This window comes from Pocillopora damicornis, chromosome 10 (genome assembly GCF_964200805.1).
Source record: "Pocillopora damicornis chromosome 10, jaPocDami1.2, whole genome shotgun sequence".
In the NCBI taxonomy this organism is placed as follows: Eukaryota; Metazoa; Cnidaria; class Anthozoa; order Scleractinia; family Pocilloporidae; genus Pocillopora; species Pocillopora damicornis.
Genome location: NC_142679.1, coordinates 2087522 through 2112410, shown reverse-complemented (window position 1 = coordinate 2112410; position 24889 = coordinate 2087522). Strand labels below are relative to the sequence as shown.

At 38.4% G+C, this 24889-nt stretch overlaps 2 protein-coding genes across 7 annotated transcripts; one reads left to right on the top strand and one right to left on the bottom strand.

Annotated features, from left to right (window-relative positions):
• The first annotated feature begins 104 nt into the window (after positions 1-104).
• LOC113670769 (single-strand DNA endonuclease ASTE1-like) lies at positions 105-3795 on the top strand. The gene is made up of 3 exons (XM_027186965.2): positions 105-1395; positions 2085-2177; positions 2389-3795. The coding sequence occupies exons 1-3, from the start codon at positions 105-107 to the stop codon at positions 2439-2441; spliced, it is 1437 nt and encodes a 478-aa protein (XP_027042766.2). The 3' UTR covers positions 2442-3795.
• A 780-nt stretch (positions 3796-4575) lies between these two features.
• Positions 4576-24721, bottom strand: LOC113670553 (caskin-2). 6 transcript variants are annotated; one of them, XM_027186713.2, is made up of 22 exons: positions 24306-24721; positions 22412-22457; positions 21875-21972; positions 21194-21339; positions 20606-20701; positions 19947-20065; positions 19569-19677; positions 19071-19179; positions 18648-18751; positions 17695-17748; positions 17387-17453; positions 17058-17132; positions 15495-16574; positions 14862-14948; positions 14179-14225; positions 11943-12059; positions 11048-11149; positions 9834-10821; positions 7487-7726; positions 6506-6586; positions 6115-6199; positions 4576-5805 (listed from the first exon to the last, which is right to left on the bottom strand). In XM_027186713.2, the coding sequence occupies exons 1-22, from the start codon at positions 24397-24399 to the stop codon at positions 5727-5729; spliced, it is 4023 nt and encodes a 1340-aa protein (XP_027042514.2). In that variant the 5' UTR covers positions 24400-24721; the 3' UTR covers positions 4576-5726. The 6 variants fall into 6 exon arrangements, with proteins under 6 accessions (XP_027042514.2, XP_027042526.2, XP_027042534.2 ...); XM_027186725.2 differs by having other exon boundaries at positions 6506-6583; XM_027186733.2 differs by lacking the exon at positions 7487-7726.
• Positions 24722-24889: the final 168 nt, after the last annotated feature.

Here is a 24889-nt window from a genome sequence, read left to right as displayed (position 1 = left end):
CGATGAACGGTCATTCGTAAGTGTGTGTGATGTGAAAAGCAACCGATGCTACTCTTCTCAAACAGCTTACAATAATTTGCTTATTTTAATGACCACGTGGTTTAATGAATTATACAACAGCTAACGTAACCAATATTTTAACGTCACATTCAATCTCCTTTTCTTTTTCTAGTGAAGCGGATTCTGAAATCGCGTCTTTGGCTAATGCTTTAAAATGTCCTGTTCTAAGCCACGACAGCGACTTCTTTATCTTTGATGTTGAAGGTGGTTTTATTCCACTCTCCTCTTTCGCGTGGCAGAGCTGTCCTTCAATAGCCCGCATTTTCTATCGCGAAAAATTGGCACAGTATTTTGGAATTAACTCAGAATTGCTTCCTCTATTTGCCTCTCTGGTGGGAAATGATTACGTAACCTTTGAGCTACGAAAGCCATTTTATGGGAGTTTGCAGCTGCAGGGCACTTTTGGAGATAAAAAAGAAAAAACGTTCCGAACCATTGCGGAACTTCTTTTACAAGCTCCTACATCTACAGAGAAAGAGGCGATTGAATTTGTAATACGACATGTTCGTGAGAGCAAAAGTAAGAATGACTTCAGAAGAGCTGTCGAGATTTCCCTTCAGGAATACAAGATCACAGAGAAGCCTTTGGTGGGATATTTTCTACGCAATGATATCTCAAGCTATCTTAAAATACAAAACAACCAAGAAATTGAAGAGTGGGTTTTGCGCAGGTTCCGCGATGGAAGGTTTTCCACCAGTTGTATGAGCAGTCTGGTGTCAGGGAAAGTCTTGCTTAGATTTCAAGTGGAAAATTTGCAAGAAACGTCGGCAAATCACTGTTCCCAGTCTCTGAGAACACATATCTATGGAATTTTAACCAGTGCCTCATTGACTGGCGGGAAAAGAGCGATGGTTCAAGAATGGGACAGAGTGGGTAATCAGGTCGAGTCTACAAGAATCTCACCCACCAATGGTGAAAACGTACCATGTTTGAGTGAGATACCAAGTCTTGGTCCGGATAACAAGTTAGCAATATTCTTACACGCACTTGACTCAAACACAACCAACATCAAGTCATTGCCGGAGTTAAAGTTAGTTGCAGCATCAGTTCGTTTTCTGACCAGAAACGCTCACCCAAAATTGGAGCCCAACCATCTTAGCGCTATACTCTGCAGCTGTGTTAAACTAGAAGACGGCTCATGGGAAAAATATTTGGAAAATTGCGATGGCGAAGCCTTTGATGTGCGAGCGGCGCACAGCTTTTGTCAGTGGCAGTGTGTTTTGAGAGATGCCATCCATCTAAACTGTGTTTTGGAGGAGCCCATTGAGACACCTTGCATCCGCAAGATTTTCAATGGACAATTGGTGCATCACCTCAATAGGGAATTGGCGAGAGGTAACACTTTCCAATCAGATAAAGAAGGCCCGAAGGAGTCTTGTTATGTGTTAATGCATGAGGGGGGGGGGGGGGGGGGGAAGGGGGTTGTAACATGAAAAAAGTGTGGGTAAAAAGGTTAAGGAAGTTTCGCCCCCGTGACTGCAAGCTCGCACCTTACCAGTTCGCTCGAATTACAACAAGTTTACCGCTGGTCCAACTGATTAAGGTCCAGGCGAACATATTATATTTGATGGCCCTCATGCTCTTGGTCGTTTGGTTGATTACCTGTGATCCTTCTTTATCCCTACTTTTCGCTCTTTATTTCTTTAAATACTTTTTGACTGAAGAATTCGAAATGGCCACTGCACCCATACCTTAACACATGGCAACCGTTTCTAGTGTAACGTACTCACGTGTCCTCTTCTTCATTACGTTTGTTTTTCTGTTTTATATACATTTTGCATTAAAGGGGTAACAATTATGTAATTACCTTTCCAGATAACTGAAGTGAAACCTGACATCAAGATATTGCATCTTGTTAAGTTTTCTGAGGAAATGCCTGTAATCGCAACCTAGGGGTCTTTTTTTATGAACGCTATTATTTGCCAGAATATTGTATAAAAGCTTTACTCGTGTTATCGGTTCCCTGATGAAATGCGATGGCGTAGAAAACAGGTTGAAACTGATATTTTGGCTCTCTTATCCAGGCTCCAAGCTTGAATCCTTGATTCGAACTCCAAACAGTCTTTCTCGGTATCAGGATCTTTATACAGCGATTACTGCCAACCTGGAGGAAGAAGGTAGAATGAAGAATTTTACTTAAAGTTTAATTTAACCTCTCCTTTTTCCCGCGTGTAAGTTTACATTTTAATGTTTAAAAACACGGTATCAAGAAAAGGTAACAGTATTGTTTTCTTGACCAGTTCTTAGAGTTCTTGCAGAATGATTGCAGCTTACTTCCACAAACTCCATTTCCCAGTCAAAGACAAATCATAAACCGTTTCCTTGCAGAAGAAATTGCTGCCGAAATGCAGAAGTTACAATTACGCGCATCAAGGAACTAAGGGTGTTAGTACCAAAAAGGAGAACGCTGACAGCACCATCAACCTCTCTGAGCTCAAGAACAGCATCTGCGGCTTCTTACAGTTCGACAGGTGCTCAAAGAAAAAACGAAAACAACCTGCCAAACGCCACAGCCATCCCTCAACTAAAATATCCCACAGATGTCAATTTTTGCAGAAGTTTTACCAATAGGCTTCACCCTTCTCTGCCCAACAGTTTCCAGCCTCCTTTCCGAGCTAACAATGATGGGACGGGAAGGAATGAAGTGATATAACGGTACCAAGCTGCCTTAACTTCCGATCAAATTAAAAAATTGTCAAGTCAGTGTTAGCTTGCCTCGTTCTAGTTGTAATATTTTAATTCGTAAACTTGCTATAATTTTTTTCAATTAATCGTCTCTAACAAGATAAATTATATCAGAATTATTACAATTATCTCAGACAAAAGTGACTTAACGTTAGATAGGAATATCCTGGAGCCTGTAAAGATGTGCACTAGCATTACAGGGTCAAAGACACTGACAATTTAGAAGGAATATTCCTTTTTTGCCCGTTTAACTCGTACAAATTATATTTTATTGCTTATATACTGCATTAATAGAAGCAAGTCGTGTAACAATTGAAGCAGTAGGGAAGTTTCAATCCTACAATAACGGAAATAACATTTTTGTCCGTTTGAAGGTCTGCATTAATGGTTCCTACGCGTCTTTACATTTGACCAACTACAGTCAATCTTGTATCAAGTGGCCACAGAATAAGGGCATCATGTAAAAAAGAGGCCATTTTATGTCATAATTGACTACTTAATGTACACAAACTCCCTCAAAAATATAAGAAAAATTGATTTCGGGAGAGAAATATAGATTCAATTTTACTTAAATAGTATTCTTAGTTTTATTTGAGAACTTCCGCTTTAAGTGACCGTTCAACACAGGTGAAAGACAATAGAAAGAGGCCGTCAGTACTCACTCTAAGGTGACCGCTTAATAGAAGTGAAAATTGATTAAGGGGAAACAAATTCGGGACTTTGACAACCGACCGCTTAGTGTAAAGTGACCGCTTAATACGGTGCCTCTTAACTCGGGCTCGACGGTACTTACATTTATACATGTTCCTAAAATAATACTTAAATTGTACAACTATGAAGTGTTGTTAGTATAGTTTAGAAAGGCCATTGATGGACATTTTGTTGATATGTGTTTACTTGCAATTAACTGTTGAAAACAGCTGTAGTCACATTCAAGCCTGTATGAGCAGTCAACTACGGGGTACGGCGGGATGACCGCTTAATTCAGGTTTACCGCTTAAGACAAGTTTCACAGAATAGGGGTGAAATAAAAAACGATGAAAAACGCCATGTTACGCTATAATTGATCTTTCAATATAAAAAAACTCGCTCAAAAATACCACTTACATTGATTTCGGGAGAGAAATGTGGATTACACTTGACTCAAGAGGTTATTCTCAGTTTTATCTGTGTAGTTCCGCTTCAAATGACCGCTAAATATTGGTGAAGGACAATACATCATTCAGAGGTGACCAGTGATTAAGGGGAAGAAAGTTTGACAACCGACCGCTTAATACAGGGTGACCGCTTAATTCAGGTTCGGCTGTATTCCTAGAATTACCTTTTAACCACGGGGCTACAAACTAATATTTTGCCTATAGTTAAAATGTCTTCGTTTACCATCAGAGTAAATGCCAGGTTGTTTCCCTACGCTGTCAGAGCGTGTTCCTCGATTCATGAAAAACAAACTCGATAATGGTTTGATCAGTCTGATTTGGCTGTGTCTCGCGCATCAATTTTGGATAGCCTTTACATTACGGGCCTAAAATTAAATAAATGTGATAATGTTAGCGGTTCAGGTTGACCACTTAAATCTTACTACTAATTGCAAACAAAGACTTACCAGTTCCAAGACTGTATAGTGCGCTGGAAAACCTTGGAAATTTGCCGTCCAACATCATTCAAACTTCCTGGTCGCGGCGACCGCATTAACCTCCAGAGCGGGAAAGCGCACATAACAATAAGCATGTCGTTTATTGATACATAAAATGTCTCACCGATTGACTGTTTTCTCTCCACCCTTGTGCTCGCCCTCTTCCCGCTTGAAATCATCGCAAAAGACACCCGCACTTTACATATATATATTTGTTTATTTCACAGATCGAGCTAAAAAAATAACTTTATGCATAGAAGAGTAAAAATTTGACTTTTTTGAAGTCATCTTACAACTTACTGCTTGAATTCGTAGCATGTAAATGGCGTACTGAAATCTAGAAGGGTGCACTTCTTTCAAAATAATTACACCACCTGTGTTACCATAGATAACTTCTATCAAAAAAAGACTTATTCGCCTATCGAGCCTCTAAGCACAATAAAAATACTTCCAATTCAAATTTGTTTATATAATATGTACTAAATTGTTGTCTATTTTAATATCCTATCATGAACGACTATCAGAGCTTGTATACAGTCACAGTCAATGTCAATACTAGCGATAACATAACACATAAAGTCAGTTACAACATGTTTCCTTGGGGTATATTTTTAGCACATTAAGATCCTTTTGATTGAAATTTCGGAAAAAAAAATCATTTCTAAGACCAGTCAAAGGCTCCACCCATTTTTAAAGATTCTTAAGATTCGATTTCAATCAGGGACTAAACGTTGCAGCTCAAAATTTAATAAGATGACATACCTATAATATAAATACCTCGTTTCAGTTTAGTGGTTCTGATCAATGGCAGCAAGAGAAAATAGCTAATTTGGCATTCCCTTGAAAATTGCTCCAAACATGCTCTGTACTAATAAAACGTGAATTTCAAGATTAATAAACCAAATATTTGGATGATTTTAAAAAAAACTGCTAAAGATGGCAATTACAACATGTGGTCCATAAAAATACCTGGAAAAAAACCGATTTTAAATTTAAGACTATCAAAAATAAATATGCACTATCAAGTAGCTGCGGCTCTCAAGAACAGAATTAAATGATATAAAAAATATATTCTTTGAAAATAGGAAAAATAACAAAACTATCTTACAGCATAATCAATTTCGCATAGGACAAGCTACCAAAATACCAAAAGTAATGCAATGAGATGAATTGACTTGACACCAGAACACATCAGAAACTTTGTCGTCGTCTTCCTTTGCTTTGATCAGTGTTTTAGTACCATTACACTTCATCACTATCAGATCTGTTAATCGGCTTCTCAGTTATTGCATCTAGGAAATCTTAACAATCCTTTTCATCATGTTGTTGATAAAATACAAGTTGATGCTCAATCGAACATGGAATCCAGCTCAGAAGAGAAATCACTCAGCATACTGTTGATGTCCTTCATAAGATCTTCAGCCAATCTGCAGAGAAGAGAGGAGAGAACCTGATAAATTGGACAGCTGTGGAACGCACAACACGCAAATGAACAACAGGAAGTCGGAAGATCTCTCGAGGGGACGCGCGAGTCATGGGCGGGGAGAGAAACACAGAACCTGATAAATAAGACAGCTATGGAACACAGGAACAAGGCCAAACTGAAAAACTTGCATCGCAAGATCTCTAGTGGGAAACACGCGTGTCGTAGACTCACTGTCCACTCTCACTGGACTCGTATGAAGCCTTCAACGATTAAAAAAGTACACGGAATAACGTAAAAGTGTAAGACATACTCCTGCTCCTTCGTGTTTGTTTTCGTGTTCGAAGATTCGGTTTTTATGTCAACATGTTGCATAGTTAAAGATGATCCAGATGATTCTGTGATAGGACAAAACAAACGAAAACACATAAATCAATAATCAACGTAAAGAAAACAAAGTTAGAGAGTTTAAAAGAAAAGTGACTATCTTGGATAAAGAGAATGGAATATCTGCATCAGCCTTCTCCTTAGTTAAACGAAACTTAATGAAACGATTTTGCAGTCAACGATACGATTTTTTTTCTAAGCGGTTAAGAGGTCACTAGTTTAGATAAAAGGCGGATGTAACTGATAAAAAAACAAAACCAAAACAAAAACAAAACAAAAAAACAAAAAAAAAGAGTTGAAGTGACTAAGATAAGTACCTGAGATTGGTGGTTTTGAGAGATCTTCCCCAGAACGATTTCTTAGGATCTGTTTGATTTGTTCATTAAGGTTACTATCTACTGGAAAAATAATAAACGAAATCAAATGGATGCAAAGATACAAGAAATTCATCACAGCGATTGAGAACTAAGAAACCAATAGTTGCAGATTGTGTGACTGATATGATTTTATGATTAAGCAACACTACTATGCTTGGTCACACTTCACTATTCAGGTTTTATGGTCTATGGAAACGAGACTTACCGTGACAACCGTGACAACTAAATTTACGGAAAAGCTCTCACAAAGTATTAAATTTGTTTGTTCCTTTTACTTGACCGTCTAAAGAAAAAACTATAACGAAGATTTTGACGAACCAAGGATCCCACAAGTCAAGCATCGTACAGTTCTAACTTGGTTTTCGAATAACAAAGTAAAAAGAGAACTTTTGTCGGAGGTGAGACCTAATAGTCATAACCTTGTAATTTGACGAAGGAAAATGAAAACTTGTCAAATAAGAATAAACTAAGAATATAAACTTCATTCTCAGTTGTTCTTAATTCTCAAAGTTGAGAAGAGAAAACATAAACGAAATACAGAAATGTCATTAGTGCATAGAAGACCGAATGAGTTCCTTAGAGTTTTTTGAGAACAGAGAGCAAATTATTTATTAGGGTTAATCAGACACGGTTTAGCCGATGTAGTTTGACAATTGATTAGTTACAATGTTACCAACGGAGTAAAGAACAGCCTTGAAAAGTTATTTAAGAGTTGTCTTATGACCTAAGTCAAGGGCACAAAACATATTTCCTGCATAGCGAAATTGCATTCTATTCTTGATCGCAGATTAGCTGTTAGAAAAAAAATTATTGTGTTGTGTTATTATGAGTGAGGATGAAGTGAAGTGATGTTAAATGTTACATCCAGCCAGTATGGAAGAGAGACACAGGGTTCCCATCTCTTGGGCAGCTGTTGTTTACCTCTCGCTGCATCCGCTTGGCTCTCTCGAGCTCCATCCGTACACTCATGTGATGTGTTCAATCGCTCAGCAGCGCTGATTTTCCTGCCTGGTTTTTCAAAGCCCTTTTTTCTTTCTTCAATCTCTTCGATCAAAGAGTCCACTGAGCTATGGCTGCTGTTGCTTCCATTTCCGCCTCCGGTCTGTCGAGTGCAGGGAGGCGTTGGCCAGTTGTAGGGACTGGAACCAGTGCTGCTGCGTCCTGATTGCAACGTGATTGACAGTAACTATACAAGTGACTTGAATGGTCATGTGACAGGATGTGGTAAAACTGGTAACGTGACTTTTCTAAGATGATTTTGGCGTCAGTTTCTAGGTGTTACCGTACTTTACAACAAATTAATTTAATTCTTGAACTTAGTAGTTGTCTTACACTTTTTTTCCTGTTTTCCTCTTGCGTCAAAAGAATTCGAGCTTACAGAATATCACAAACTGTGTGAAGCACCTTTATTTTAAAATCCTTCAAAGCAGAGCTCTGCTCGAAGTTTGGACATAAAAATTGACATTCTTCAAATTATAAAGACAATATATTTAAAGTTCTTGAGCTCACATATTCAACATTCAAATACTTTTATTCAAAACTATTTATGATAACAAGACGGGACTTCAGGTCCTTCAAAAATTGATAGAAGTATTACTGATTCTATTACAAAAATTCAATAAATTAATTTAATTGACATCAATTGCATCACCAGCGCACGAGAATTTTTTCACTGGAGCCATTCGCAATTCAATAAAAATTTCATTTTCAACTCTGCTTCAAAAACTCGTATCATTTTTGCCATTGCAAATAGCACGAAGAGAAACTTCGTTTGTTCTTTTGTTTTTCTAATCGATTGTTATTTCTTAGTTTCTTAAAATAATTTTTTTAACAAAATTTTTTAGGTTTTAAAAAGTTTATCACTGAAAACATGTAGAGAAACATGGTTAGGTAATTCATGGTCAAAAAAGGCAAAATACAAGAATTCCACGGATAAGAGACGAGGTATTATCTATGCATGGACAAAAAGATAATATCGCAGAATAACTGATGTTCAAAGTGGTCGACCATTGATTGACCTCATATAAGGAGAATCAAACCACAGAGTTGACCTTTTATGACGTGGCGTCGCAGAGGATTACGATACTTAAAGTGAAAATCAAACCGATTTCATCGAAGGCAAAATAAACCGATGCTGCTCAGGACTCCCTGATCTTGTGAAAATCAAATTAATGGCACTCTGATTGGATTTCTTTTCTGTTTGCGGTTGCGACTTTACTATTCAGGTCATAAAAGATCTTCAGCCCTGGATTCATGGGCAGAATCAGTAAAAAGAAAATTGAAAAGTGAGAGTTTTCCAACTCCTATTTGGTCGGTCATACTACTTCCCTTAGGCTACAAGTTTTTATTTTAACTTAGATGTTAACGTTCTTGTGACCCTTAGTAAGACTCTGTCGCTAGTAAGAAAACAGTCATTAAGACCGAAATAAGTGTCAGCTAATCTGGAATAGGGCCTTTCGCTGAGATTAAGTCCTGTGTCCATAAAAGCGAGGCTGTTGTCCAAGCGTATGATGAATTACTTGTATTCAGCCACTTCTGACGAGAAAACAGAAGTATTCGGCAAAATGAAATCTGGATAAAGCGAGATGTGATGTAACGAAACGGATACAAAGAACGAATGTGGTTGAAGGAAACATTTCTTGAAATCGAGAGAATCTACAGAAACAGAATGTTTATGGTTTACCGAGAAGCAATGGCCGGAAATCGACAATAGCACATAAGAACTTAACATGCACGTACTCATTTACTATTTACTGTTAAGTCAACTAGGTTGACGACTTGTAGTTTGTTAAAACAGTTTGCTCACTTCAAATGTTAGCTAGAAAAAGAGAGGTATTTAAGAAACTACTTCATTGCATTTTACTGCCTTTAAATGTTTCACACATTTGTAAAGGCGTTTTTTGTTCACACGGTTACAGATTACGTCGTCAAAAAAACAAAGAAATGACACCAAATTATTATAAAATTAGCAAATAAAAACAGGAGCACACAATCACCAAAAGACACGACCCGTACGGGAAGGGTAGGCTGCATAGAACAAAGAACTTGTCACACAATAAAAGTTGCATTAACCCTTTAACTCCCAAGATCTGATTGTTTATTGTCCCCTCTAGCTGTTAGAGAATTCAGTGTTTGATCAAGATAAAACCTCTTCCTGATAAGTTTGAGTATTCTCATTAACTCTTTACTGAATAACGCATGGGTATTATAGGGAGAAGTTAAATGTTTATCACTTCTGGGAATTAAATGATTAACACAAGGTACTTACGGGGCTCAGGTGATGTGGGTTTTGTTGGTGATCTGTCTCCCATGCTTTCCTCGCCCGAGCTCTTGTCCCCATATCCTGCCGTGAAGGATGCAGCCTTTCGAGGTTTGGGTAGCACTTTCGGAGGCGGCGGCTTCTTCGCAATTTTAGGTTTGACAGGAGGTGGCGCAGGTTTCTTGGGTCTCTGGAAAATGGGGTCTAACGGAAAGGAACGTGCTCTACTATTCCCTTTAGACACCAAGTCTTTAACGGACCTACTAGGGCCATTTAATTCAAATTCATGTTGATTCAGATCAGCGGTAGGTAGACACAAGTCAATGTCCTCCATTGGAGGGGGAGGACGGGGAGGTGGCTCGTCATCGTCACTGTCAGGAAATGAAATTACATTTTGTACATGTAAACTCAATGAGTCCACTTCGTTTTCCACGCTGTCCTTTCCTTTCAATTGTGACAAATCGGCATTAGAACAAGGTTCGTCCGGAACAGGAGTTCTTTGTTGATCTCGTTCTGCATCAACAATTTCTTTTTCCTCCTTTACCACAGGCTGTACTGCTGATATTGCAGGAATTTCAGACTCTACTGACAAAGAATCCTTCACAAACGGTTCCTCGATAGTATTTCCTCTAGTTGCAAGAGAAGAAGGAGAAGAATTCCCTGGGTTTTCCTCTGTACTCATTTCAGACGCCTCCACGTCATCTGTTGACACGCCCGAGTCCTCTCCATCTAAACAGGTCTCTAAATAACCTTTTCTATCCTTCGGTCTTAATTCCTCTTCTACGCTTTCCAGCATGTTTTCATTTTCATCTCCATGTTTCAGAGCGTTAACAGCCATCCAAATCTTTCTCTGATGGCCTGGTCTCTTGACTCCGATGGCCACAAGGTCCTCTACCGTCATGTCCTGAAGAAAATCCATGTCGTCGAAACCGCCGTCCATGAACTCAGGTATGTACTGCTCTAAGCCAATCAGACGTAGCCACGTCATAATATCCTCCTGTGTAAGAAGTAACGCATACAGTCGCTCGTGTTTTTATATAGGAATGCACAATGGCTCTAGGCTCTCCAATCATCCTCACCATCTGTCTCACAGTTTGTTATGTCTTCAAGATGGCGTGAGATAATAATAGCTTGAAATTATGACAGAGAAACTTCAAACCTCAAATTGTCTCGTTGATTGAGTTGAAATTATTAGTAATCTTCTCAGAACGAAAGATACTCACCGGTTTTTCCTTCGGGAACACCGTTGTCTCCTCTAGTTTTGCGGACTCCGACATAATTCTTTTCCTGTGCCCAGTTTTATTCACATTTATGGCCGTCAAATCCTGGACAAATAAAGAGGAAAAGAAAATGTGTGAAAAAGAAACCTAAAAAAGCACCGAGGGTACACTAAGACACGAACAACCAACCCGTTGGTTCCTGAACCCTTCAGCCCTAAGAGTGGCTAGCTAGTAATAAACAAATTCTCCCTGTCAATACCATAAGAAATGTACGGCGAGCAGTATGGAGAATATACACACTGATGTTACGGTGTACAGTGTTAAAAAGAAAAAAAACCTCTCTCAGTTTCAAAGGCTTGATTTGTGACACGTTTCGAAAAAAAAAAGCTCAAATTATCAAAACGTGCAGAAAGGCATAGGGTAAGATATGGACTGGACTATTATTTGGACCTTTTTTTGGATAATTTTTTTTTGCACCATTTTAAAGGGGGGGGGGGAAAGCACACCGTTACTACTGAGGGAGGAGTGGGATAAAATCTATCAGTATTGAGCGAGGGGTGGGAGGCAGAGTGTTATTACTCGGGGATGGGTGAGAGACGGACCATTAGTACGCAGGGAGGGGTGAGAGGTGGTTGTAATAGTAAACACTACTGGTTAATGGAGCTTTTATTCGATCGTACAAATTTCTGATTCGCTTTCGCATGACAAAAAAATGAAGAAAAGCCGCGCCTCAGCGCTAAAATTTTGACATACAAAAAGTCAGTCGAAAAACTGATTAACATAATTTGTTTGCGTGACGACACTTTATCAGGTGATAAATAAATGACTTCTCTTTTTTCATAACAATTGAATGAGTAATGATGACTCCGCAGGAACGATAAGCTCTCGAGTTTCTTACCTCCGCTGTGATTCCATGAACACTTGTCATATCGAATCCACCTTTTACAAAATTATCGATGTAGATCGTTAATTTAAACTTCTCTAGCCAGTCAAATAACGCGTTATAGTCTCGCATCTGGGAAGAAAAAAAATTGTCCTGAGCAAAAGTTATGCTATCCGACAGATCATCAAGAAATTCCTCCCGTACATAGGGTAAAACATGAACAAATGATTTGAACTTTGCACGAGCCCTCTCAATCAAATCACAGTAAATAATATCGTGTTAGGAAGATAGATGAACGAAGGTCACAACTAAAAGCAAAAATAGGCAAAGTGCGTTATCCGAAGGGTAAAAAAGATATTTAGATGACTACTCAAAAATAATACACACGGTAAGTATTAGATAAAAATCATTTCTAAGAAATTGGGTAAAAAAGACTTCAGGTTAGCTTTGTTGAGTAGAGACACGGCAATTGAGAGACAGAAAGGTAATTCTCCAGAAGTCTTACCTAAGGTCCCACACTAAGCAATGAGGTGGACACTAACGGTATCGAAGGATGCAGTGAGGATTTACCCAAATAACGTGTCAAGTCAATTTGTTTGTAAATTCACCGAGACATTTCTATATAACCGCAAACGGCAGGCGCTCAAAGGGAGAAATTCCACAGTTTCCGAGCTCTCAAATGGCCTTTTCACGCCTGATACTACTAAATAAGGTTACAGTCAGAATCTAAAATTCTATTTAAAGTTCGTTGACTAATCTCTTTCCTTCCTATATTTCCTGTGTGCCCACATTTCCTAAACTCAACGGCAGGGAAGACACCCACGCAGAAGGAGAGCATTTGCTCCACAAAATCGCGCTGTTTACCCCCAAAATACATGCATGAGACAAAGGGTACCGTTTTTGTCATAAAAATACCCGAGTGAATTTAACACTGTGATCGTGTTAGAATGGGAAGAACAAGCCATTTCAACACTGAAATCAATGATTTTGTTACTGCTTCAAACAAACTTGACCTATATATTTCCGGTATGACTCAGTACATCTGTCATTCTATTGATATAATTCTCATTTACAGAGTTTACACCCAACGGCTATCACGGCAATATTTTGTGCCAGCTGCCTCTCGTAGTGTTCCACGAGACATTCCGCGAGCTGCCGTGAGCAATTGCTTAGTATTTCTTTCCATTTGTTTTGGAAGGTTTCATCTTGTCGGCCTGTCGTCGATCGCAAATCAATGGTTAATCCTTTCGGAATAATATCTTCCTCTATGCATGTTTTCAGGAATTCAACGTGTAGTTTCATCCTCATGTTTCTTTCTTTTAGGGAGTACACTTTCCATCCAAGATCTGTTGGTTTTTCCGTTATTTGAGGGTTCCTCGCTGGATTCGCTGTTTCGATGAAACTAGCTGATGGTGTAACATCGTCCTCGCTGCTTTGCTCGCGCTCGTCCGTGCGCTCGTCCGTGCGCGTATTAACTCCTTCGTCTTGATTCCGGTTTCTCCTTGTATTTCTCTGTTGCCTTGTCGAAGCCATTCTATAAGGTTATATAATTTGCACAATGGAGAATGTGCTTCCGTTTTCAACGCTTTATTCAAGACCCGACGCGTTTCGGCATTTGCCTTCCTCAGGGGCCTTAACATGCAATTGTTACAGAGTCGTAATTGGTTAATTGTGTGACGTAGTACAGTGCATGTTGCTTAATTAAATGCTGAGTAAAATCTCTCGTAAACAATTAGTGTTTCTAATTGGTTAACAGTTTTAAAACCTTTATAACGTATGTTATAAACAATTTATGTATATATATATATATATATATATATATATATATATATATTGCTACACAGCTCAAAGAAGACCGTTCGCTTTTCCGACTGTTTCCTCGGAGAGTCACAGACACGAAATTGTAGGGTGGATCACGGTTTGTTCATCCTGAAGAATTTTTCCGGAAGTTTACAAGTTCGTGAGTCGTAATCCGTTTTAATCTACTCCATCTTTCATTAACACTTTTCCCTTTTGGTTTTATCCTTTCCGTGTCTTTTTTTTTTCCCAGCCAAATTAATCCGAGGTGTCGAGTTGAGAATTAATTTACACGTCGAATAAAAAACCCATTTAATCCTCATATTCAATAGCCTTGGTAGCTCAGTGTGCAGTCCCTGCATTCTCTTACGGCTTATGCGCCTGTCGGCCATATTGCCATCGGCCGAATTAATAATACCGCAAGGTTGCGCTGGATAAAACTTGGTAACCTCACCTTGAGTTGAAGATGACCCGTAGCTTCCGCGGGACTGCCTACGTCTCCTGAAGAAAACAGGCAATTAATAATCAATAAACGCAAAGGCCAGAAAGGAGTACAGTAACGAACTAAATATGGCATTGACACGTGGAACTCTGTCACCCTTTGTATGCCCTGACGGAAAACTTAGACTGAATTTTTCATTTTCACCCGTTGTAATTTCTCTCGAAGTTCTCCATACTTCGCTTTTTTTTTTCAATTTCAACGAACTTACAGTAGCTTAACACAGTACAAAGAATGACTCAAAGTATCATGACATAGCTTCTTTCACCCTTTACGACTTTAACTCTTCACAAAGGTGACCAGTCTTTGGCATCATTGTTTAACTTTTCGGTACACAGGTAATGAGAAAAGATCAACATGATGGTGTTATGATAACAAAATCCCCATTTCTCGTCAGTAATTCACAAAGAAATGTGTAACAGCGAGAAGGGAGATTTATAAATCTGATCTTGGTCATAAGAGGATTCACTGAGTCTCTTCGAATACAAAGTCGGGGAATGGATCGCACCATAATTCAGTGACTCGAAACAGATCTGGACTGACAAATTTGGAGGAGACGGTGTGCAGGGAGCTTAAAAATGAATGGATATCCAATCGTTACATCGTTTGCAAGGGATACCTAATTTTAATGTACATACCCTGTCGGTCGATATTAACGTACTGATGGTTCACTGGAACAGGGCGGCTGTTCATCAGCTCATAATCCATTCCATCTTTACCCTCATCTACAGAGAGATGTCACCAAAAAGGTTACGATTCACATGCCTATTTCTTAGTAAGAACACACTTCAAGACACACACAAAAAGATGGCTAGTATAGGCTTAGATTCCTGCTTAAATCCCTGGTTGTTTTTACTTGGTTTGGTAGGTGATAAAATATTTCCGGTTTATATTTTTAACGCCATTGAAAAAGTAATACTCGGTTTTTCTCTATCTTTCTCTTGTGCGTCTCTTTGAGCATACACTGGAAACAAAACGCAGGTAAGGCGCGACAAACTCCATCTCGTCCCAATCTTCTCTCCCCTAAAGCCAAGGTAGCTAGCGCTAGCTCGCGAGGAGAAAAATTACAGAGAGCTTATAATAACCTAAAATAAAAACTAGAAACGGTACCAAGAGCGGGGAAATGCGAAGGATCAAGTTGCGATTGGTTTTACTACTGCATCTGATTGGATGGAAGCGAAGCGCGTGTTTTTTCACAATCACAAAGCGGAATAAACTAACATCAAAGTAAACCCGAATAGGATCAACTTCTCTGAGAATGTTATCTTTACCATTATCTGAGTCTTCATTGTCGTCATCTGGAGCCTGTTTACTTGTTCTGGTTGATGTCGAGTCAGCAGACATACCGCCCGTCATAGCCAGGTAAGCTACTTCATTCGAAATGTTCGCGTACTCGGGTCCAACTGGTTTGGGCGCATTTGACGCAAAATTTTCGTAGCCTTTGGAATTTGTTGTTTTTGAAGAAGGTCCGTTAACAACTACATAACCGTCCGCCCCCACACCTACTCCCACTGGTTGGTCGACATCACAGATCAACATGCTTTGCATATCACAAGGCGGCTTCGCTCTGTGCGTCAGTTGCACGTTCTCGTAAGCAAGCCCTTGCTTCGGAGGATGTTCTCTAATATCATGGGGTTGAAGTTTCCATATGTCTTCACTAGGTGGTGTCGCTCGACCCCCAGACGCTGGAGTTAAACTCATGTCCTCGTATCCTTTCCGCGACAATTCGGGAGTTGCGACCCGCCGCGCAGGCTGACCAGTATCAAGACCCGTACCGCTCGCATGATGCGGACCCTCTGCACGTGATTGTCCCGCGGTATGTGGCAGAGACGCAGGAGGCCTTCCTGATTTAGCACCTGGCTCGGTCAAATCGCATGCAGCAATAGGAGCTGCGCCTTTTGCAAGTTCCCTTATTTTAGGTGGCAAAGAAGGCGGGGGAGTAGACGTGTTTCGAACCCAGATATCTTCCATCTCGTTTGCGGTACTTGCTGTTTTATTTTCTTTATCTGGTAGCTGTGGCGCCTCATCGCTTTCATTGACTTCTTCCACTAATCCATTTGATGATGGTAAACGAACCTCAGCATAATTCGTTTTGCTGTTCAATTTGTTACCCGCTATAAAGGCCTGAGGAGGAGACGAGAGAGGTTTGTCAACCGCAACCTCCACATACTGCAGGCCTGGATCAGCTGCCATTTTAACTGATCCTTTTTGAGCTTTGACTCCTTTGACAGATAAAGGTGCCACCAGCACCTTGTCAGATTCCACGTCTTGATCACCTCGAGAGCGGTGATCTTTTTTACCAAAACTTTTTAGTCGAGGAGAGTTTCTCTGAAAACCAGGAGAGGGTGGAACTAGAAAGAAAAGTAAAACTACAATTGACTCGAAGCTCCAATGATCGATTATCTCTGCTGCCTGCCCGTCATACTTTGTGACGTAAGATGAGGAAAACTAACCTAAAATTACGGCTGTACCTAGCTCATCAAGATATATCGGCTAGCTGATTATTGACATAGTTCTCTTAAATTGTTTGCTTTTTTATAAAATGTGCGGCTGTTACTGGAAGAATCTATAAGCTCATTAATGAACCCATTGCTGGCATAAAAAAGATCGGGTTTGATCAGGCTAAAAATAGCGTGTGTTGAACTTCTGCAAGTATAGCTACGACAAAAATGAGAACGAATGCAGGAGAAGCGTGTGGTGGGGTGGGAAGGGGGCAGGGTTGGTTGGAGCGAGTAGCCAGTGGGCAAAAAGAAGGAGAATAACTAGAGTTTATATAATCAGACATGTCTTTCTCTATTTAACCTCAGTCCTTAGAGCCACTGTTTAATAAATACCTGATGGTAGTGCGATCATGTCGTAAGATCCCGTCGGTACTACACCAGCTTCTTTACGATTCGGTGACTTCTTGGCTGAAAGTAAGAACACAAATAGACGAAAACGTCACTTGAAATCAATTTTGAGCGGAACTGAATTCTTGGGAAAAGTCAAATCAGTTAAGACGAACGTAATTGATTCAAACGTCGATCTTTCAATTGAATGAATCAGGTTAACTTTATTTGACTACATGAGAAGTTTGGATTTTAGGTATACGAGAGAAAATCAGGCATGATGTATCTACAGGCCCACGTGCTTTTTGCATATAGAATTACTTTACTGTACTAACCATTGGAGCCTCTTCTTAGGGTAGTAATCCTCACAAAGTTAGCAGGGAAGTATCCAATATTTTCCCTCTGAAATTTCAAATGGAAATTATGTAAACTAACTATATTTCAATTACTTTGTCGCTAACAATGTTGACCTTTTTCAAACGATCCTGAGAGCATCCACGACAAATACTTGTACAAGTACGTTTAACATTTATACGTAATATACGCACATGAGATTAATGCTGGAATAAAACGCCACAATAAGAGCCCCGTAATCAAGTAAAAAGTAAATTCACTGAACGTCATAAAACTGAAAAAACCTTACATCTCCACTCTTTATTTTCCCTTTCCATCGGTCATTCTGGTTTTGTTCAAGCACCTAAAATAAACATTCAACAGAATGAAAACACACAGATACGCAGCAAGTAATCCACATCCTTCTAAATATAACAACTTTTCATTCATATGAAGATAAAATATAATTTCCACGATCAACACTAACAAGAAAGATCAGATCAACATTCTGATATAATAACCTCGGACTGAACTTGAGTTCTTAGCGCAGTATTACAGCACGTACACTGCAAACGCGCTGATAAGCCCAAGTACCCACCCCCACCCTCAAGCAAGGCTTATCCATTCCCAAGGTTTCCATACGTGGAGATTTCTTTAAGAGGAGGAGGGAGATTTCTTTAAGAGGAGGAGGGAGATTTCTTTAAGAGGAGGAGGGAGATTTCTTTAAGAGGAGGAGGGAGATTTCTTTAAGAGGAGGAGGGAGATTTCTTTAAGAGGAGGAGGGAGATTTCTTTAAGAGGAGGAGGGAGATTTCTTTAAGAGGAGGAGGGAGATTTCTTTAAGAGGAGGAGGGAGATTTCTTTAAGAGGAGGAGGGAGATTTCTTTAAGAGGAGGAGGGAGATTTCTTTAAGAGGAGGAGGGGGGGGGAGGGGGGAGGGTTAAAGAACTCGATGTAGAAGGAGGGAGAGGTTACACGCTCAAGCCGGTCATTGAATTTCATTATTGATGAAACTACATATTATCGCCGTCGCTTTTGGTTAACTCATTTTTCCTGCTTAAAATATCGCACAATAGCACTTAGTGATCTAAAACATTTTTCATGAACTCGGCTCGTCATGGTTCCACTCCTTTTCTGACGAGAAGGTGGGTGTATGACTTATTAGACTAGAATACAAAACATTCTAACACTGAAAGACCCAAGTGGACTGTGCAAAAGAAAAAGAGAGAACGCAAATGAAAAGTGCTGTATCTCAGTGTCTTACGATGATTGTTTCTCCAGTCTTGAACGGAAGAGCTGTAGAATCCATCACATTGAAATGATCCCTGACGGCTTTGGCATACACAGTGCTATCTGCAGAAGCTGCGTCTAATACAGGTAAACAGACGATAATTGTTTTGAATAGAACTGCCGAATATTTTGTCCGAACGGGTTATCATCCAAAGAACGTCATATCACAGTTAAGTAAATGTTGAAACCCTACAAAGGACAATGCTCCCGTCCGTCCCGATGTCCTCTATAAATTTTTTCTAAAAAACCCTGGTCATTAAAAGAGAGAGTAGTTGTTCCAAAACTCCTCTAACTTTTAGATCTTTTCAAAACGCTGAATAAATCAAGCCCTATAGTTTTGGAGAAATTGGAATCTTTGCTTGCAAACCAAGCCTTAAGTGTTGGTGAAACAAGTTACCTTTTAACAGTTTTTTAATTGCTGTTGATGCTTTTGAACTCGTGAAAAGATTAACCATATCAAGTGCCGTGTGTCCTTCATCATTTCGTATATCTGCATTGATACCCCACTAAAACGGAATGACACAAAACAAATAATACGTTTAACATGTATTGCATGTCACTGAATTGTGTTCTAGGGTAAAGGATTTACATGTATCAGGGCATCATTTACGATATTTATTCCACAACTTCTTTTCACAACTTTTTGATTTACTAACAGTAAGATGGGTGGGGCAAAACGAATCTCTTCTTTACCAATAAGAAACTTCTCAAACTCTTAAGCAGCTGATCTAAATATTGTTGATGAACACTCTACCAAACTCTATCATTTTCTGCTTAAAGCCTGGTTAAGCCCAAACAGATTACAGCTACTTCCATATGGTTTGTGACAGCTTTATTCTCTCCCTCTGTGGCCAGGAAACATGTTTAAACAAATTGCAATGACTGATTTACTTACATCAAGGAGCATGTTGACCACATCTGTTTTACCATAGAGAGCTGCTTCATGTAAGCACGAACCATTACTGGTAACTTGATTGATATCTGCATCAGCTTCTAATAACATTCTGTGAAGAGGATTATGAAAAAATCTTATAGATGACTTGTACTGTTTGAAAGGAGCACCCAAAAACCAGGAACTTCTATCATCTCTTGATGGCCAGAGTGGAATTTTTAAAAAAAGAAGCTGAACTTTTTCATAATCGACTGGTGTTAAAAACACTAACAATAATAGAAATAATAATAACAGTGATAATAATTGAATGTAGCCATGGCAAAAACCCTAAGACATCATGAAAAAGTTTACAAAACTTACAACAGCTTCCTGAAATCTTACCTGACTATTTCTACGTGACCTGTCTTTGAAGCCGCATGCAATGGTGGATCAGTTTTACGCACTGCACCAGTGGCCAATGCACTCCTCACCTCTTTGGTGTTAAGCAACAGTTCAACAACCTAGGTGTAACCATACCAAAGAACACTTTATCACAAAGAGAGCTCGTCTACAAGAACTGCATAACTATCAAGGTGAGAAACTCTTTTAAATTAGTTTCTCCTCAGAATTCCCTTCCCTCTGCGTTATGAAGCCCTCATGATGAAAAGATCAAAATAGTTCCATATGCCTTAAGAACTGACTTAAATTAATTTAACTTGATTTACAATTTACAAATGTCTCATCCCCATTGTTTTGTTTGTTTGTTTGTTTTTGTTTGTTTGTTTTTGTTTGTTTTTTTTTAATGCAGTCACATAGTGATGAAGAGTTAGCATCCTGCATTGACTTTCTCCATTTTTTTATAATTTTTGCTAACTCTCTTTACTTAAACAACATTACTGTAACAAGGTTACATGTACACCAAGTACACCACCCTCTCACTAATACATAGATCCAATTTGCTAGAAAATTTACTGGTTTTACAAGGAGAAGGGAGAATGTATTTTCATTGCTCCTGTAATTTTGAGGTGAAGACGAAAACAGGTGAGAAATGTGGTACCCACATGAACATGTCCAAATCTGCAGGCAAGGTCCAAAGCTGCCTCTCCATTGTTGTTAACTGTCATTGTACTACAGTTCCTGTCTAAAAGCACATCAGCCTACAAAACAAATTCATCACAAAGATTGTTTGGGTCGAGGGAGCTCAGATACTACAGAAGCAGAAAATGTATGCAAGATGTTAACATTACTGAGACTGGCTCCTTAAAAAAATATGCGAAGTTATACACATTTTCCAAGCAACTGAGGAAAATAAATATTATAATTTCTACAGTGCATAAGTGGACTGCCCAAAACTAGTTGAGCTAAGGCTCTCACTGGAATATATTAAAGATTACAAACTTCCGAAAGATTAATTTTGGTTAAAACATAATTTCTGGTTGATTGACATAATTTTTTCCAGATCAAATTGGTTCTTCAATTTATAGCTGTAGCCACTTGTGAAAGAAAATATTTAAAATAGAATTTTCCAGATCATTCTAGGTTTTGCAAAACCTTGCTATGAACAGTCTACTTGGACCACTTTTGAATAGTCTTTTGAGCTGTACATTACTTCTCCTCCAAGCTACAGAAAGATAAATCTGTGCACTTACCACATCGGAGTTTCCATGCTGACAGGCTAAAATAAGAGGTGTGTCTCCATTTTGTGAACAACTGTTGACTTCTGCTCCAGCCTCTAACAACAACCTTGCTACTTCCACTTTTCCTGACCAGGCAGCTAAATGCAAGGGAGTCATTCCTACAAAACGAGAAAGACAAAAAATAACAGTTCAATAGAGGAAAAAAATAAGTAACTATTTCCAATTGCCTTTAAACTATAGAATATTATAATTGTACGACAGAGTTAAAAAGGAACAAAGGGGAGACTTCATGTACAAAAAGAGATCGATGGTGCTACTCTTTTGGTTAATTAGGCAGTATACCCTCCTTTATCAACCCCTTGCACCCTAACATCAGTATGCATATTCTCCACACTGTTCTTGTTACATTTCCTAAGGTGCTGATAAGGAGAATTTGTTTGACAATCAAAAGCTTCTTTAGTTGGTAATCATTTCCTTTATTCTTGTGGCTTAAATGTATGATTTAGGGGTGATAACATAGGATAAATTAGATGCTAGTCATTCTTAGAGGTCAAATGGTCAACCTAGAGTTTATAACATATCAATTGTTTCATCTACCAGCCAAAGCAGCGCTGCAGTTTCTTTAGAAACTAACAACCTTGTTTACATTCATAATATTTTGCTAAAACATCAGTATTTTAATATAATTGTTACCTTTCTTATCTTTGGCATTGACATCACATTCCAACTCAATGAGTGCTATGACAATTTCACTGCTGCCTATAAGACATGCATGATGAGTGGGTGTAAATCTGGTAAAAGAAATTGAAACACAACTTACAGTACCCCTCATGTATAAGTTGATTATGCAGGCACATCTCATATGCTCAGACGCAGGGAAGTACAAGATGCATATACAATTTTTATACATGTACTGATGAAAAAAAAGGAGACTTCAATGCCTAAATTTGTAATTCAGTGACAAAGAACTTTTGGGTTTGAAAAAGCAACAAGTCAACAGCTCAGGTAATATTGCATAGAGCCGCTATATAAAAACAATTAACGACACAAGTAATTTGACAGACATATTAACCACTTCTAACTAATTAAAGGACAAAGAAGCTTTGAAAACTGAGAAGCTTGTTGTAATCAAAGTGGTTCAGCATATACTTCAACTAGAATTAGAAGTGTTATTAGAATTTAAGACCACATAAAACTGTATTTTTCAAATTATAAAACAAAAGTATTTACCCTTCTTCATCTTGAATATTTACACTGTATTTCTTGCCACCTTTTTCTGAAGAAAAACATATGTTCATGGTAATTTAAATAGTAATATTTCATTACCAATCATAGCACTTTTTATTCACAAACCACAGATATACTGTAGAGCCATAAACTTCGGGACAAAACCATGTAATGTCACCAACATCGGAATCTCTCCCTTGTTATAAATCTAATACACCATATGTGCGTGTTTTTTTTTAAATGCACTTCTTGTGTGAATTTAGGGCCAAGTACCTCTGAGCTATACTATAACACAACCTCACTGAAGTTTCTGACAACCTCATGGTGTTTCTACTCATGCACTAATTAAAATATCAATAGCTGGATCATTTCTACAGTGCACTGTAAATGAAAATCACATTCTTATACTTTTGAAGAAATCTTTCCATTGGTATAATATGATACATGAATTTGTAACTAAATGTAAATGCGTAAAATATCCTTAAACTCATCTTAGAAAGTCCAACAGGAGAGAAGATTAAATTTGCTCAATATCTTCATCCAAGAGATGTGGGAACTGCTTCATACCTTACTTTTTTTTCATCACAATTTTTTTTTCATATTTGAATAACAATATTTATCAGAAAAAATTTATGTCTGTACCAGCTTAAATGACCTCACTGAATTTAATTTACCACATTAGCACATAATTTTTCTAAAAGGGCAGCAAGGTGTCACAAATGAAGATAATCACTAATATCAATTTTGCCTTAATACACATCTACCAGATTTCTTTTAAAAAGGAATAAGTTTATCATTAAATATTTTAAAGAATCATTCTTTTGTCGAATAGGATTTTCTCAATTAGGTTATAGACTATCCTGTTACTTAAGTTGTTATACATAGCACTGTGTTTATTAATTTATAAATACAATATCTATATCTGTTTTTGGGTCTGAGCATGTGAGTCTCCCATACAAGCAAAGTAAAAAACAGGCAACATGTTAAAAATCTGTGCTATATTGTCTAGATTTACTGCTACGAGGACAAACAAAACAGTTGTAAATGTCTGGAAAGGAATAATCCCAATACAAAGCAAACTATTTCACTGATAATTTGCAAACCATTAAATAAACAAATGGGCAAATTTGTAGACAAGCATTATTCGAAGATGCATTCAGATGACTGGAAAACAAATTGGATCACTTAAAAACTTACATAATATTTTTTTTGTCATTAGGTGAATATCGAATCATGTGAATTCAAGATACAAGTATCTCTTTGGTCACTTAGGCTTGCATTCAGCGAGATAAGAAGTAGATACATTTATAATCAACCACCTGACAAGGTTCTGAACAAGTCCTTTTGTAATGTTATCAAAATGAAAGAGGAAATTCGTGCTAAATATGTGATTGTTTCGCTTTTTGGCGTGCATTTGACATCCGGCCTCAATATCCTTCCCAAATTCTCTACGACAATAAACAAGAGTTGAATCACTAATAAAATTTCCGATCGGCCAAAATTTGTAGTCATGATAGTAAGATTGTCTAATGGAGGGTTCGTAGTTTCATAAAAAGGCTAAATTACTGTTTCTAAAAGCATGACTAATGTACAAATGGTTACTCAAAATAAACAGCTCGAGTTGTTGAAGGCGACTAAGAATCCGTCATCACCTTTCAGACACACGAACGTGAGCGAGAAATGTTGCGAAACAAACCAGATTTAACGTGAAAAGACAACGATACTTAAGAGCACGAAGGCTGTAATGACGTTTAGTCACCACCAGCAAACTTCTGCAATGACCCTCGTTAAATATAAATGAATGGGGTTATTATGCCGAACATTTTGAATTCGTTATCAAAAGGGAAACACCGGAATTAAACTTCTTTGATATATTTGCGTTAAGAAAAGCACTTACTTGATTTGGCCGCTTTTATTTTCGCTGCTATCTTCCTGAATGCGTTAAGATCGTTTGCTTTTACCGCCTGAAGTAATTCCTGATCTTTTGCCATGGTTAAACTTCGATGTTAATCTTTCCAGAGACAACTTGACTTAGAGCACCTTAATGAGCAGCTGTATCACGGTCTTGATCAAATCATTCCATTATTTTCCTCAAAAGGGTTCCACATTTCGTCACATTTCCCCAACAAAGCGGGACCAAACCTTCTTATTCAGCACATGTTTCAAAAAGTTGTCATCTCAACACAGTGTTGGAATTTAAATCCACCGAATTACATCTAGTTCGCTGATTATTTCGCGGTCCACGCTAAACAAATAGTTATTCGAGAACGAAACAGATCTCACGACGCGACATCGAGATTGTCTCGGATATACGAAAATGACGTCACGATGTGACGCGAAGGCGGGAATTAGACCTTTGCCCTTCTGTGTGGGTACAATAGAAGGCGGATTTCGCGTGGCTCGAGATGGAGATCAAAATCACGATAACTGAATATGAAAAAATCTACATGACCTCATGCACGCCGAGGTAATGTGTAGATA